The sequence below is a fragment of the Gopherus evgoodei genome, chromosome 18 (genome assembly GCF_007399415.2).
Source record: "Gopherus evgoodei ecotype Sinaloan lineage chromosome 18, rGopEvg1_v1.p, whole genome shotgun sequence".
In the NCBI taxonomy this organism is placed as follows: Eukaryota; Metazoa; Chordata; order Testudines; family Testudinidae; genus Gopherus; species Gopherus evgoodei.
This window is the reverse complement of record NC_044339.1, coordinates 8,700,928-8,716,938: the sequence shown is the minus strand read 5'-3', so window position 1 is coordinate 8,716,938 and position 16,011 is coordinate 8,700,928. Positions and strand designations below refer to the sequence as shown.

General features: G+C 46.4%; 1 protein-coding gene across 1 annotated transcript; it reads left to right on the top strand.

Annotated features, from left to right (window-relative positions):
• Positions 1-1,425: 1,425 nt before the first annotated feature.
• On the top strand, positions 1,426-14,300 carry LOC115636872 (trypsin-like). Its single transcript, XM_030537540.1, has 5 exons — positions 1,426-1,517; positions 6,230-6,389; positions 7,847-7,988; positions 12,456-12,668; positions 14,117-14,300. The coding sequence occupies exons 1-5, from the start codon at positions 1,463-1,465 to the stop codon at positions 14,267-14,269; spliced, it is 723 nt and encodes a 240-aa protein (XP_030393400.1). The 5' UTR covers positions 1,426-1,462; the 3' UTR covers positions 14,270-14,300.
• Positions 14,301-16,011: the final 1,711 nt, after the last annotated feature.

Here is a 16,011-nt window from a genome sequence, read left to right as displayed (position 1 = left end):
CTGCTTAAGCCAATGTCTTACAGGATATAGGTCTGTAGGTTCCTCGTGTTACTGCTAAGTAAAATAAAAGGCTGAGCTAACTGTGTGGGTTACAGTGAATTTGAGTAATTTCTTGGTGTATATCATCTTCACTCCTGCATTTTTTTTGCTTAGTGCTAAGAAGTCACCATCCACCTGCAGAATGGAATCAGCTCTTTTTATTTCCCTCTAATCTGTAGTATCTTCATTACCACATGCAAGTGTCACTGGAAAAAAACCCCAAAACGTTCTCACTGAATATTTCTCCCAGCTGTAGCCAGCACACATCCTAGATATACTCCGATTCTATGGGGGAGAGGGCCGTACAAACATCATCCTAGATATTGCTGCTGAAACCAGGTTCAATGTGTCACTTTCTCCTGTATACGTTTTACACCTACAATCACAGCTATTTGCACGGCTCTAGGATTGATTGATTGATTTAACATAGTGAGCTGCATTCTGCCTCATGTAAGCCCTTTGCCTTCTGTGGGGTTTCATCGATGAAGCTGAAGGCAGAAGTTTGCTCATAGATGGTGGTTTAATGGGCTAACGCTTAGCAGCTGGAATAATGCTCTTGCCTGTGGAGGTAAATTCACACCAACATAGAGGAACTAACAGGACCCCAAAATTCATAGTGAAACCCCCACATTCCACCTGGCAAAACCAGGGGAACAGGTTGTTCCATACTGGGCCCATTATTCACCTGAAAGGTTCATTGTCCCCAACAAGCCCCTTGCACCTCTGGTGGCCTGATTCCCCATAGCCTACACCATATGCAGTCATTTGCACCAGTGCAAAGTGGGAGTCAAACATCACCAGGAGTGCACTCTCTTTCACTGGTGTAAATGACGACACCACAAGCTGCAGGGCAATGGTGAATCCAGGCCAGAGTTTGCCACCAATTTCCCAAATGAGGCACGTTTGACCCTGTTTCAAGTTTTGTCAAAAGCATTTTGCCCAGCACTGATGAGCAGCTTGTCCGCATTGCTTCTGGGCTACTACTGCGCCAGCTCAGTGGATCTCTGCTTTAATTTGCAGCGCCACATGCAGGGAAGCAGGAGATGGAGACCCTTCAAGAAATGCCTTCCCCTGTCTGCCAAGGGATGGTTTGTTGAAATCAGTGTAACTTCACTGCCAGGAAACCCAAGAAGCTCCATTCAGCGTTTGTGAGCGGTAAAGGCTATGAACCTTTCAGCTGGATGCTGAGGGGAGGAAGATGAGAACACAAGGTTAACTCTAGTCAATGAGACACCAGTGTCCTGAAGTGCCTCCATGAATAATTGATTGTTCTCTCTGGGATTCACGTTGTCATGGAAACTGAAAGAGGAACCAGAATATCTAGGTATGAAGTGAAGTTTCTTTGGGTTTCTCTCTCCCTTCAGCAGCTAAGAGCTGGAGCTACCTTTGGCAGGTGCTTATAAGATCTTATATTGACTCTGAGATGAATTATCTGGCACTGAGCCTTCTGCTGTTCCTGCAGTTGTTTTCTTTGATCGGTGAGTATTTCATATGCATAGCTAGCTTTAGATGGCCTTTCATGTCTAGAAATCCTACCAGTCTTTCGATTGCTGAATGCGCATCTGTAACATAGAGATTGTTGAAGTGTGTGTGATTTGTGTAAATACGCTTCCTGTCAAATTACACCGCCCTGAGTGCCTATTACAGTTTACATCTCTTCATATCCAGAAATGCACCCGCTCTAAGATGTCCCATATTTTGTTCCCAGGTTTCATTTTTATCTGATTCACATTCAACATTCTTCATAGGTTTTTTGTTTGTTTGTTTGTTTGTTTTTACAGAACTAATAACGTTATTTGTTTAAATCATCAGATTGATAGAAAACCTTGAAATTTACTTCTGTGTATTATCTTCTGTCTATCTAGATAGATACACGAAGGGTCAATTAGATCCAGTGTATCTTCGGTGGACCAACATTTTAGGTGAAACTGGCCCCCTGTCAACATTCCGTAATATTTGCATCATGACAAGTTCATTAAGTCTCCAGAGAAACAAGAAATTGGACTGTGAGATTCCAGCAAGGATCATTTGCAGATATTGAGAGGAGAATGAGGTCTAGTCATCAGAGCAGTGGACTGGATGTCAGGACTCCTAGATTTTATTCCTAGCTCTGCCATAGAAATACCATTTGTCCTCACACAGTTCACTCAACCTCTCAGCCTAACCCTCTGTAGAAGAGGGATAATATTTTTAAGGGCATTATGAGGCGTAATTGATTATTGTAATATGGTTGGAGATTCTCTGAAAGGAGTTGTACAAAGGAGGAAACATGCCCAAAGTGTTTATCATTCAGTATCTGTTTAGTAAAACTATTAGCAAGGAAAGTTTGCTTCCTAAATTATACCACAATTGAGCAAAATTGTTCTAGACAAAGAGGCCACCTACAGGGAGACCTTTTGGAAGAAAGATGTAATTCAACAGGAAGAGTATTTACACAAATCAAACCCTTCAACAGTCTCTGGAAATAATGCCACGAAAGCACGTACATTACTATCAGCTGCCCTGAAAACGGATTGCACCACCGGAAGAAACACAGGGCAATGCCTCAGCTCAGGGGATTCTTGGGAGGCATTTTGGTATGTTAGGAAAGGGCCAAAACCTTAAGCTTTTCCTGAGTCCTTAACCAGGACAAGCTCTTATGGACTTAGAAGGAAATTTCCAGGGTAAGGAATAAGAGCCTGATCTCGGCATGAGCTGATGGCTTCTGAGAGCCCTCAGCTCCCATTGACTTTACTGGGAGTTGTGGGCACTCGGCACTTCCCAGAAGCACTTGGCACTTTGCAGTAAGAAGCCCTGAGTGTAAACCAAATAGAGACCTCAGAATCTTGCCCTGGAGCACCCAAAATAATAGGTTCTTCTCACAGCTCCCTAACTGCTTTCTTACACAGGGGACCAGCTCGCATCCAAAATCAAAGGAGGCTTCAAATAATTATTCTTTTGTTGTTATGTAGCTGAGTGTTGGTGTTCTTTGACAAGGGGCCAAGTAAAAGTGAGTCAGGATGCTGTTACCTCTTTGGAAAGGTTAGGTAAACTAGTCATTAAACAGCAGATTCTTCACACCACCTTCTGAGCCAGTGTTTCCTGGTGTCCCAGGTTAGATCAGAGCTTCTTCAGCCTGTGCCCCAGCCACCAGGGCCCAGAAGCTACACTCGCCCAATAAAGTGTACCAGCTTCTTTGGTGGGCAGTCATTTCTCAGTACGTCACTCTGGTAGACACTGCATTGAGCGGACCAAGCACTGTGATTTGTTTCTCCATCACTTCCATGGGGCAGGCACTACACTGACCTACCAGAGCACCTTGGCTTTGATGGGGTCACCTTTTAACATCCATTCTGTGTTGGTACCATTGTCTCAACAGAGATCTCTAGCGTCATTGCTTGTTATTGTCCATCCTGATAAAAAAAGTCAAATTGGAGTGATGCAACTGAGTCTCCTGGCCTTGTCAGTGTCTCCATTACTTAGATTCATCTCATAGACTCATAGACTTTAAGGTCAGAAGGGACCATTATGATCATCTAGTCTGACCTCCTGCACAATGCAGGCCACAGAATCTCACCCATCCACTTTTATAACAAACCCCTAACCTTTGTCTGAGTTATTAGGTCACCGATGTTCTAGCAGAGCATGATGGCTGCTGGACAATCGCTAACCCAGTGAAGATCATGTGCCGATAACTCTGACAACACAGCACCCTGTTTAGTGATGTAAAAGCCAGTACAGTTTATGTTGGGGTCATGCCAAATTATTATGAAATGTTGTGATTGATATGAATGACTGTGGTAAGCATGAAGCTGGTATGGCTTGGGATGTCTGAACTGGCGAGAGGATTCTGGGAGCAGGATTCTCTTAGCATCAGACAGTTGGTATGGAAATTTACTGAGAGGGCTGAAATTGCACTTGAATGGCTAATTGAGGCTCCGCCTGTGCATGTGTCTTAATATGAGACTTTGGGCAAGTCTACTCTATGGAAGGGATTGACGCTCTGAGATCGATCCACCAGCGGTCGATTTAGCAGTTCTAGTAAAGACCCACCAAATCGACTGCAGATCGCTCTCCAGTCGATCCCTGTTCTCTACCCCCAAAGAGAAGAGTAAGGTAAGTCAACGGGAGATTTTCTCCCGTCAGCTCCCCCGCGATGTAAACCCCGTGGTAACTCGACCTAAGGTACGCCAACTCCAACTACGTTATTCACACAGCTGGAGTTGCATAGCGTAGGTCGATTTACCGTGGTTGTGTAAACATAGCCTTTGAAACATGTCAGCTGATTGACCAGCTCACAAAGTAAAGAAAACCCAAAACATACCATCGGTGAGCTTGGTACGGGGTGACCTAGGTCAAAATAATGCCTTTTGGAGGACACTGCACCAGGAGCTCAAGTGAGTGATTGATGAGGGGGTAAGCGTTGATTGAGTTTTGGTCTTTGCCTGTTTTGTAGCCCCCTTCTATAATATTAATTAGAGAAAACCAGTAATAAAACACCCATAGGGCATATTTTTGGGGACATGTGACTCCTTTGAGAACAAAAGGTATGAATGTTAAGCAAAGTAAATTAGTTAGTTAATTCCCCGATTAACATCTGAAGAGGTCCATGACGCTGTAAGACAGGAGGCCTTGGGGTAACCAAGACCCTGCTTTGAGGGACATTTGGCAGACCTAGTACCTGAGAGAGGAGAAAAAAAGAAGTCTACATCTAGCAATACCTGCTTTGTTTGCCAAGCAGGATACTGTATAAGGCCAATTTACTGAGGGTTTATACTTGGGGAAATGAGGCTTGTTAGGAAGATGTGTATTACATAACCTTACTGCTTGTGTGATTCCTTCTCAAATAAAAGAGTGTGCATTAACCATACTGTTCCTGAATGTTCACTACTACTGGTAACAATCTGCCCAGCTGTGGGCCATTAAAGATCTTTTTCAATAGTTTAGGGGTGCTCTGCATACACAGCAAGTCAAAGCCCTTACACCATCTTAAAAGAAATCAGCATAACGGCTGCTAATTAGAGGAACAGAGCAGACGTGTTACAAGAAACCTTGCTCTGTGCCATGAAACTCAGCATCTAACAAGATTCAAATGAACCATCTAGCTTGGAGGTGACTAGATTAGTGCTCTGGCATTCTCCTTTTGGCTTGTTATATACCCTACATATCTTGTCAGCTTTGTAACCAAGTGTACCTATTGGGTTTCTGGGAATTGGGTGGGTGGAAGCCCGCCCGCTGCTAACGGATCGCCCCCTCCAGCCTAAGGGAATGATCTACAGGATCTCAGAACCCAACTCCATTTGTTTGCTCAAGATCAGACCTGAGTTTGACAGACTTATCCCAGAGCCTTTTTGCTCCCATGACACAACCAGTTAACAACCCCTGGCTGAGAGCGAGGCCCAGGACCAGAAGAACCAGGGTAGTCCCAGGCCATAACGGATATGCATTAGTAGAGCTGTGCTGGAGACTGGGATAATGGATCAGATCAGAGCTGGGGCACCAGGTGGGATAGATGCCTGAGGCCTGCCGGCACTAGGCTTCAGGCAGGTTAGTACAATTAGCCCCTCATTCTGGTGAGCGTTAAACTGGATTCAGATTGATTAAAATTCCAATTAAAAACCAAGTAGGTTGTATATTTATCATCACTCTGTCGCCTCTGGAGAAATCAAGGCCGGTAACTGAGTGAATAACAGATGGACTCTCATCTTGCTAATGTCAGCGAAAGGACGATAATAGAGTAGTAGATCAATTAGAATCCCTCCTGAGGGATTTATCCATCCCCTTGGCACTGATGTCTAACTCCTACTGATGCTAATGGCAGCCACATGAGCCTATAGGGAAGGAGTTGGCACCTTGTCTGTGATTTAAAGTGCCTCTTTGGTGTGTAGCGTCTGCTGTAATCCCATTTATCTTCCCCTGCACAGCCCTAGCAGGGCCTGAGCTGTCACAGCAATTCCTGGTGTCATGATTAAAATTCAAAGGTCCTGGAAGGTAATTTGGTTTCAAAGCTCCTATTCCCTCAAAATGAGGCCTGGCCAGCAGCCTACATCAAATGACACTTGGATCTGTCCGGCTGCATGCAGTCATACTGGGGTCTGTGCAGATGCAAAGTGCCCCAGTGTCTTTGGGGTGAGAGGTAGCCACAGTTCAAGCATGATACAGTAGCTAGGTTTGCCAGTTGTCTCCTGACAGCTTTGCCTTTGCTCTGCAGATGGCCAGAACAGCCTCCAGCGCATCATCGGTGGTTACATAGTGGCGCCACATTCCTCCAAGTACCTGGTGTCCTTGAAGAGGAAGACAGGCTTCCATTTCTGTGGCGGGTCGCTGGTCAGCCGAAGCTGGGTCCTGACGGCTGCTCACTGCAAAACTGAGTAAGGAATGCAGGGAGACTCAGGGGGCTTTCAGAGCGCACAGCCAGACGTCTGGGAATCAGACAAGAGGCCAGCCTCCCCTCACAGCAGAGTATAGAGGTTTGCTAAAACATAGGGTCCTGGACTCCCATCAAACAGCACAGCTCCATGGAGTCCTGTATATAGTTACACACATGCTTCCAGCTCAGTTTTCAAACTTGGTTGTCTACGTTCCCATTTTGGTGTCTATATAGGGATTTTGTGCCTAATTTTACATGTTCAGGTTGAAAGCTGGGCCCTTGATCTGGTACGTATCTATGCACAGGCCCCACCGGTTCACACACCTAGAGCTCCTACACCCACAGACTGGTGAGCTGTAACCAGGGATGACTTTTCAAAGGCAGTAAGGTTTGGTTTATATAAGGACCCAACAGTCTGGCTTCTTCTCTTAACTATCCGAGCCTCTTGGATCTGACCAATGAGGGCCAGAAACTTTTCCAGCCTGTCCCACTAGAGCCCCAATTCAGCATGGTGTTTTGAACACATGCTTAAGTTCTATTAAGGTCAATCCCTAGCTCAGCTCCAGACTGCCCATGTGACTTTGAGCCAGTGCCAATCTTCCTTGTGTCTCGGGGCCCCATTAAATCTTAAACATGTGCTTAAAATTAAGCATGTGCTTTGCTGAATAGCTAAATTGGGGCCCTAGAATTGCCAGGATTTCCTGATTGTGTTTAAGATGTAAATGTCAGAAAGATCAGCCTTCTTGGGGGGCGCAGGAGGGCATTTGGCATTTCTCCCTGCGGGGGGTCATCACAGTGGCAGCAGCAAGGGTGTGAAAAAAGCAGCAGCAAAAGGCAGCTCACCAGAATTTTTCCCATCTCATTGCTGGTGCAGCCAAAGTTTGGGGCACAATTTCTGTCAGTTTTCCTTTTAGCCCAACCAGTTTGCCAATTCCTAGTTACCAAAATTTCATAATATTGATGCTTTGAACAAGCTCATTATCCTCTCTCTGGAGAAACACTGGACCATGGAATTCTAACACAGAGGTTGGGAAGGAGGATTCTCTAGTGATCAGAGCAAAGGCCTGGATTCCCAGCTCTGCCACTGAATCACTGTCATTAAGTCTCTCCCTTCATTTCTTGGTTTATTCATCTGCAAAATGGAAATGATGCTATTTCTTACCCGCCTCACCGCAGTGCTGCCCGCCCCCACAGCCACGTGTACCTCCAAGCAGTCGTACATCCAGATCTACGCACTAGGCAAACACGCACATGTCCCTCCATCACTTCAGTGTTGACTCCACGTGAATTCAAACACCGGTGCACAAGATCTCACATGGGAAGTGCTGTGAGTGCTACAAGCCTTGTGAAAGGTTTGGAGTCCTTTGAGTGACTGCATTTTTAAGTCAGACCTGGGCAGAGCCATTTTCCCCCAGTAATGATGCACTGGTGACCAGGGCCTCTGCTGTCTCCCAACAGAATTAACCAGATGATGATCGTAGCTGGGGAATATTCTCTCTCCACTTTTGAAGGCACAGAGCAGATCTTCCGGCCCTCTCGGATGGTGGTTCACCCAAACTACAGCTCCACTTCCAAAAATGCAGACATCATGCTGATTAAGGTAACAAGCTGTTGCCAGGCCATGAAAGGGAGGACGGCTGTTGGAGAGGGAGGGGGTCACTACGGATTATTTTGGCTGTTCACAGCAGACTACATGTGTGCCGCTGAGCATACATGAAGCATTTGGTAGGGGAAATAAAGGCAGGGCTGGAGCAATGTGCAGGAGGTCAAGGTGGAGAGGAACAAACCACCAATGACCCCTAATAACAAATACCTAGCTCTTATCTGCATCCTGTACCTGTAGATCTCAGAGCACTTTACACAAGGAGAGAGGAATCATCATGCCCTTTTTACAGATGGGGAAACTGAGGCACAGAGTGATATGACTCACTCAAGGTCACTCAGCAGGCCAGCGGCAGAGCCAGGAGGAGAACCCAAATTGGGGTACAAGTTCCATCGCCCCAGCCACACTGCTTCTGATATAAACGTAGGGTCTGATCGTGGGAGGCGCAGAGCACCCTCATCTCCCTTCTCTCACACCCGGAAAGAGATAAAACAAACTAACCAATCCCTGCCAAGTGTCCTTCCCAGAAAGGACATTGTTGACAACATTACTAGCAATTGGAAACAGGAGATTGGAGTGGAATGGCCTAACCAGCCCTACCTATCCCATTGCTACTGCCGACACTGTCCTGCTCCAGTGTAGAGATCCCAGAGGCCTAGACTGCACTGCCCCTACTCCCTATGAATATTGCCTTTCTCCTCCTTGACACAACTAAGGCTACTACTCCCAGTGAGGGAGGTGGGCCCTGAGTTCTGAAAGAAATGCATTGTATGATTAACGAGGCTAGTAACTAGTAATCAGGACACACATGCCTGCTCTTCCCATCTCCCCCAACAGTGGGGCTCTAGCAGTATCTACCTGCAAACCAGCTGGGGAGGGGACATTTTGTCACAGGAGGGGGTGTGCATTCTTCTCTCCTATTGTTGCTTTCTGATGCTTTTCTACTCCAGAAGTCAGTATGCCCTAGGGGAGAGTGCACAGGACTGGGACTCAGGAGAACTGGGCTCTGTTCCTGGCTCTGCTGCATGCCCTTGGGCAAGTCACTTCCCTGCTCTGTGCCTCAGTTTCCCCATCTATAAAGTGATACTGACCTCCTATATAAGTGCTAGGTATTATTATTAGTTACTGATCATTGTACATTTCAGGTCTCACAGGGTCTCTTTCACTCTGTGGGTCTATTTACCTTAGTGAAGTGTACCAACGTCTAGTCACTGAATAGTACCTAGGCTGGAGATACACTTCCTGAGTTCCGGGCTCCCTGTCATTGTCAGTTCCCCACCATTCCTTGGTAAGGAATTGAGCAGGCTGAGCAGAAAAGCAGCCCGAAAGGATATGGAGTGGCGCATACACAGAATCAGGGCCAACCTGCCCTCCCATCCCTGCAAAAAACAATCTAAAAGGATTCTGCACAGTAGCCACATGGGTGAAAGCCATTTTAGCCCCAAAGCCTTCCTGCTTGTGCCTCAGGTTTAAATGGAGATGCATGTTAATGCAAACACATTTTAGCCACTGGAGCAGAATATAATCATGCCCCCTTCTAGTTCTGTACATCTACACCATGGCTGCCTGTGCAGAAGCATTCATGTGAGTGGGTGAATGGGCACGCGTCACTATTGCATATACACATCCTGTGTGAGCTTTTTCACTTGCGTTTTGGTTTTGGAACCAGATCTTGATAAGCTCACTAAGCATTCATGGGACAATGAGGTTCAGCGTTTGCTCAGGAGAGGGAGTTGGAGCGGCGCTAATGAATCATTTAAAGGCAGGGACAAAATGACTGAATACACTGCGACAGATGTTGTATTATAAAGCCCAAGAGCTGACGAATGTAAATCAGTTCATAGGGTGACGGGCAAAAAAGAGCTCAAAGACGTGAGGGAATTCAAGCCCAGCCACTGAAAGAAATCCCACCAAATCCCTCTGCAGAGCACAAGCTGCAAATTCATTAGATCTAGTCTTCTAGGCAAATGCTAGGTGCTTGCAGAACGGTTTCTCCAGAGATCTTTTCCCAGGCAGCAATCCCTTGCTGAAAGAGCATTTGCTGTTCAAAATATTCTGTAAACCAAAGGAGTCTATTACCTGACATAACAGGGACTCATTAAGTCCCTTTACTAATCTAGCAGCTTCAAAAGGAAGCAGTGAAAAAGTCCAAGCCAGGGGAGGAAACCGAACGAGGAGCTAAATGAAATTCCCAGGGAGGATTGCCTTTAACGAATTAACGTTTCAGGCTAAGCCGGTATCGTTTTCACTTCAACGGCATTCATACATTCAACTAGGTTTGCAAAGTGCATTGTGTATTAATAAGAATGGACTCAAGTTTAAATAATCATTAAAGCGATGCAGTCTAAGGCCCCAGGCACGGAGTCTGCTAGACTGCCCCCCACCCTGAGGGAATGTACAGTGCAGAGCTGGAGGGGGTAGGGTGAAAAATCGGGATGGGGTGGGGGGATAATAGGAGCCTATATAAGAAAAAGACCCCAAAATCAAGACATCTGGTCACCTAGGAGGGGGGTTCTACTGATTCAAGCAGCAGCAGCTCAGAGGCTGCTAGGACATAGTGGTGCCGTTAAGGGCCCCTGGTAGCCTGGCTCTTATTTCCCTAAAATTAAATATTTCCAAAGCCCCAGTATGAACCATTCAGAGAGACTGAAAACCTAGATTGCAGACTCCTGCCGTGAGCAACGGGGGAGTGCGTGCAAATGAACATAGCCCTTTGCTTGTGCTCTTGGCTCATGGCCTGGCTACAGGCAGTGCATGTGCACATACACACACACACATTGGTAAATCATACTCACAGCACTGGAAACTATAGTATCATCACAATACGATAGCAAATGGTACTGTGGTCTGCTCCTATAGTGCTCAAACAGATAGCGCGGGGTGGATGACTTGATATAGATCGAAGAATAATTGACTCTGAAAAGGATTTAGGGGTCACAGTGGACACGCAACTCAACATGAGCTCCCTGTGTGATGCTGTGACAAAAAGGGCCAATGCCATCCTTGGATGCATAACGCTGGGAGTACTGAGTAGGAGGAGGGAGGGGAACTGACATTTGTACATGACATTAGTGAGAGCAATCCTGGAATACGGTATCCAGTTCCGGTGTCCATGTTTCAAAAAAGGATGTTGAAAAATTGGAGAGGGTGGAGTAAGAGAATCACAATAATGATTTGAGGGCTGGAAAAAAAATGCCTTCTCATGGGAGACTTAAAGGGATTGGTCTGTTTTGTGTATCAGAATTTGAGAGACGGCTTGGATACAGTATATAAGTATCTTCCTGGGGAGAAAATACCAGTATTAAAATGATCTTTAATCCAGCAGAGAGAGGCATAAAAAGATCCAATGGCCGGAAGCTGAAGCCAGACAGATTCAAATTGGAACAAAGGCCCACATTTTTCACACCGGGGAGGATTAATCCTTGGAACAAACTGCCAAGAGATGTAATGGATTCTCCAACCATCTTTTGATGGCTTCAGAGCCCAGCTGGCTGCCTTTCTGGAAGATTATTTAGCCAAACACAAGTTATCGAGCTCAATACAGGGGTAACTGGGTGAAACTGAATGGCCTGGGATATACAAGAGATCATAACAGACTTTCTAATGGTTCCTTGTGGCCTTAAACTCTATAAATCTATTACCTCCACCTTCACCCAGAACTCAAACCAAACTCAAACCGAATCTTTCTGAGGGTTTGAAAATGTTTAGTTCAGTACTCTTCCCTGTGCAGCTCTGTTTTGCTAACAGAAAGGGCCTGAACAAGCCAACAGATCCTCCCTTAAAGTTGAGGAGTGGAGAATACCATTTTTACAGCTGTTGCACAGCACCTTTATGGGAAGCCTATAGATTTACTAGAGATGAAACCAAGAGGGTCCTGTAGAATTATAATAAATAGGTTCCTATAGAACTTAATCCTAAAACCAAGATAATTTAATAGAGAATGAGATCCTTTCTATATGTATTTTGACCCATCCTATAGAATTCTATAGCCAGGATATAATTCTCTTCTAGATTCTACAGGAGAATTCAAATAATCTTATAGAAAAGTTCTCATTGCCTTTTACATTCTATAGGACTTTCCATAAGGGTGAAGTCTTAGACCAAAACAGTGGCTCCAAACACCCCATGGCTTTGAGGAAAAGATTGGAAACTGAATCCAGATCCAAGTTTTGCAGCCAGGTCCTGTTTCCACGATGGGCCAAACCAAAACCCTGGATCTGGATTGGATTTTGCAGCTGATGCTGTCTGGCTGGTTCAGAGAAGCATCCGAAACGTGAGTGGAACCCAAGCTGTGAATTGCATGAGGTTCGCCTGTCACCGTAGACACAGCCCTAGGCCCACGATCACCTGTTCCCGCCTCTCTGCTTCTTTACAGTCAGTAATGACTCTCCCCTTGATGTCCCCGAACAGCTGAACAGGCCGCTGGTGCATAACGCTTTTGTTTCCATTGTGCCACTTCCCCAGCAAGGAGCGGTCGCGAGGGAGGGCCGCTTCTGCCAAGTCTCTGGCTGGGGTTACACCACTCCCATGGGCGGGGCGACTTCAGACACCCTACGCAGCGTGCGCCTGCCTATCATCTCTTCTGGGAAGTGTAACAGCACGGCCTCCTATGCGGGATACATCACCAAGAACATGATCTGTGCCGGGTTCAACACAGGGGGCAAAGATGCCTGCCAGGTACAGCCGCCTTCCTTAATTCTGCAGAGGAAGCTGCAAGTTCAAACCTCTCCTCTGGGAAGAGCGCGTCCCACTAGCACGCCAGCTATGCCCAAGCTGCAGAGAACCATGCTGAACTGCTAGTTAGTGGCAGATGGGTCTTTAGACTCGCTGGGTCCCATTAAAAAGAATCCATCTGTTAAAAAGCATCTCCTGCTTCCTCCACATCTGACAGGAAATTAGTACTTTTCTAGACAGACTTGGAAGACACAAGCCAATAGTGACAAATGAGTTTGGAGGCTCTCAAATGTTGGGTGCCCAGTACACCTTTAAAAGAACCGGGTTTCCTGAGGATGTACATTCTGGGAGAAAAATCAGGCTCTTTTCATGGTGTACCCAAAACCACCAGTCCCTTTTGAAAATCTTGACCACCATTACTGCAGTCAATGGACAGCGTCATGGGAGGGGATCTGGGGAAAAATGCTTGAACAGAGACACAGAAGTCAGCTGTCCTCCATGCTGCCTTGTTCTCATGTTCCCATAGAGTTAAAGCCTTGATCACACACCTCCTAACTGGAGATGACTCACACTCGGAACTGAAGCACAGAGGGTGGGTGGAGAAGGTGGATCTATTTTTATAGCGAGAAGAACAAAATGGCAAGCTGGAAATGAGCCAGCTTTTTTCAAATTCTTCCTGCGTAAGACAATAGCAAGGAAGTACAATGGGGCCGAAGGCGTCCCTTCCAAAATACATTACAGCTGTTGCCTCTGTTTTAATCATTTGTCTGGCAGGACCTAGTCATTATGTCGCCAGTGCAGCATGATGTCATGTTCTTGTGTTGTGATGCCAGGTCAATGCATGATGCTGCTGCATCACACCTAGGAAGGCACAATGGTTCAGATTATCCCCAAGGGCTGGACTAAATCTCTCTGGGATTCCGGCATTGTCTCTGAGATGGCAGGACAGTCTCAGTTTTGATGGGTGCTGCCCTGGGAAAAGGTCAGGTGCAATTTCCATTGAACGGGGCTGTCAGGACTGGGTGGGAAATGCGTTAAGTTCATGGAGCCAAATTCTTTGCTGGTGTAAAGAGGCAAAACTCTGATGTCAATGGCATAAAGCCCATTTACACTAGCAGAGATCCATCTCTGAATTCCCTCCAGGCTGCCCAAGTCCTTCTGGGACTCAGGCACAGAAATACATGGAATGTAATCTAGGAGCCTGATTCCTCATTACCATGCACCTTTCACCAGTGCAAAAAGACTGTTACTGTTCTGACTCGGTAACATTTTATGCATGGTTTGCACTAGTGAAATGCCTACCTATAGTATAGGGCTATGGAGAATCTGCCCCAGAGCAGTCTTGGTCCTCCCGTTCCTAGACAGGAAAGGTGTTTATTACTATGATGGAAAGGTCACCTCCAAACCATTTTAGAAAACCGCAACCTTTATTGTGTCTGCTTCTTTTCTAGGGGGACTCTGGTGGGCCACTGGTGTGCGAGGGCCGAGTGTTCGGGATTGTGTCCTGGGGGAACAGCTGTGCTAGTCCCAGGTACCCAGGTGTTTACACGGCAGTAGCCAACTTTCAGAAATGGATTTACAAAACCATCTTTAGGCGTGAATAGTGGCTGCTCTGCGTCCCCTCAACGTGCACCTTCCCAGCTTTGAGCAAATAAACTTGTGATGAAAAAGAAACAGAAGCGCCTTCAGATGTAGCCCTCCTGGGACCGTCTGAAAGTCACCCGGGGGAGAAGGGAGGTGGTGTTTTGTAAAAAGCACTCTCTTGCAAGGAGTATATATGCCTCTCAAATTCTGCATCAGCTACACTGATTTCTGCCTTTAATGAAAATAGAATAACTCCACAGGTTTAGGACTGTGAAAACATGCGGGGGCTGAAAGTTACTTAAAAACCAGAAGGGATCGCAGGCAAAGGATTAATAGAACCAATTTTAACTTCATTAAGAGGCACCAGAGAGGTGGCAAGAAAAAGAAACACAATGTGCAGTAAAAACCACTGAATAGATCAAACATCCAGGAGGGGGGGAAGAATCCATCTCTGAGCACAACATGTTCCTGGTATCAAAATAAGCTCAAAGTCACTTCCCTTTTAAATATTAGCTGAGTGATTTGCTGTCTTCACCAGCTGGCTATGCCCAGAACTTGGCCATGATTAATTACTAGTGTATTCTCTCCCCTGTAGGGTGGCATTATGAAGACCTGGCTCAGGTAATGAATGAATGACTGAAGCTGCTGCAGGGAGGGTTTTTCCTTGGAACTTTTGTGTCAGAACATCACCATGGGCCTGCTCTAAAGCCCGTTGAAGTCAAAGGGAGTCTTTCAACGGGCTTTCAAACAGAGCCTACAAGACTCCAGCTCAGACAGGTCTGCAGCCACCACAAATACACACCAACCATCCTTGTTATTTATTCTCTGAGGGAGTCAGTAGGACTAGTTCTCCCTTTTGCCCCACCAGGACTTTAGGTTGTGGAATACACCTCAGGAGACTGATCTGATTAAAGATTTTCACCAAGGGCATGAATCTGCAGGGCAGAGACCCCACTGAGCCAAACTGTGCCCCCTAGACACACCTCACAATGAGTCAATGAGGCCTATGCAGGTGGAAATGGGAACAGAACCTGGCCCAGAACACATTGGGACAAATGCAGACTTAGGGTAGATCTGCACTGCACAAGTAATCCAGGCTCTTACCTGGGTGTTGGTCCAAACCCCTCTATTGTCCACACAGAAAATCCCTTGACCTGTTTGGAGGTTCTTTCAGCCCAGGCTCGCTAACCCAGCTGAGGGCAAGGGGGAGGGTTAGAACCTGGGCCCCGCTTCCCGTCGGGCTGGAACCTCCCACTTTGCAGCAAGGATTGGGGTGGCCACTGATGCATCCCCTGAATAGTGGACATTCTGGTACTTTGGGAACAGCACCAGCCCGCCACCGCCTACATGACCCCAACAGCCTGACCTCACACAGGCGGTGCATGCGAAATCACGCCAGCAGGGGCGGAGTGGTGCACTCTTCAAAATGGCATCTTCCAGTTTTGTCTCTGTACAGACAGACACAAACCATAGAAAAACAGGACTATCTGGCTTAAAATTGGATGAATGGCCTGTCTAGTAAGGATGCAGGCCAAACTTGATGGCCCTCCACTGCCTTCCCACAGATCCCCCAAAAGGGCAGATGAGGTTTCCCGTAATTGATAGAGAAAGAATCCTCAAGCATCTCAACAGAAAGAACAATGGGATATCCCTCAGACACCCACAGAAGTGCAGAAACACTAATACAGAGAAGGTTTTGCAGTGGGAGACACTCACATCTGGGCTAGGCTCACCCAGGTGCTCAGACCCAGGTGCCAGTCGG

Bases quoted from the DNA above. Each gene is read 5' to 3' on its own strand.
- LOC115636872 (XM_030537540.1), top strand. From the start codon at position 1,463: ATGAATTATCTGGCACTGAGCCTTCTGCTGTTCCTGCAGTTGTTTTCT. The intron at 1,518-6,229 runs GTGAGTATTTCA...TTTGCTCTGCAG, and splicing joins GCAGTTGTTTTCTTTGATCG to ATGGCCAGAACAGCCTCCAG. The intron at 6,390-7,846 runs GTAAGGAATGCA...GTCTCCCAACAG, and splicing joins GCTGCTCACTGCAAAACTGA to AATTAACCAGATGATGATCG.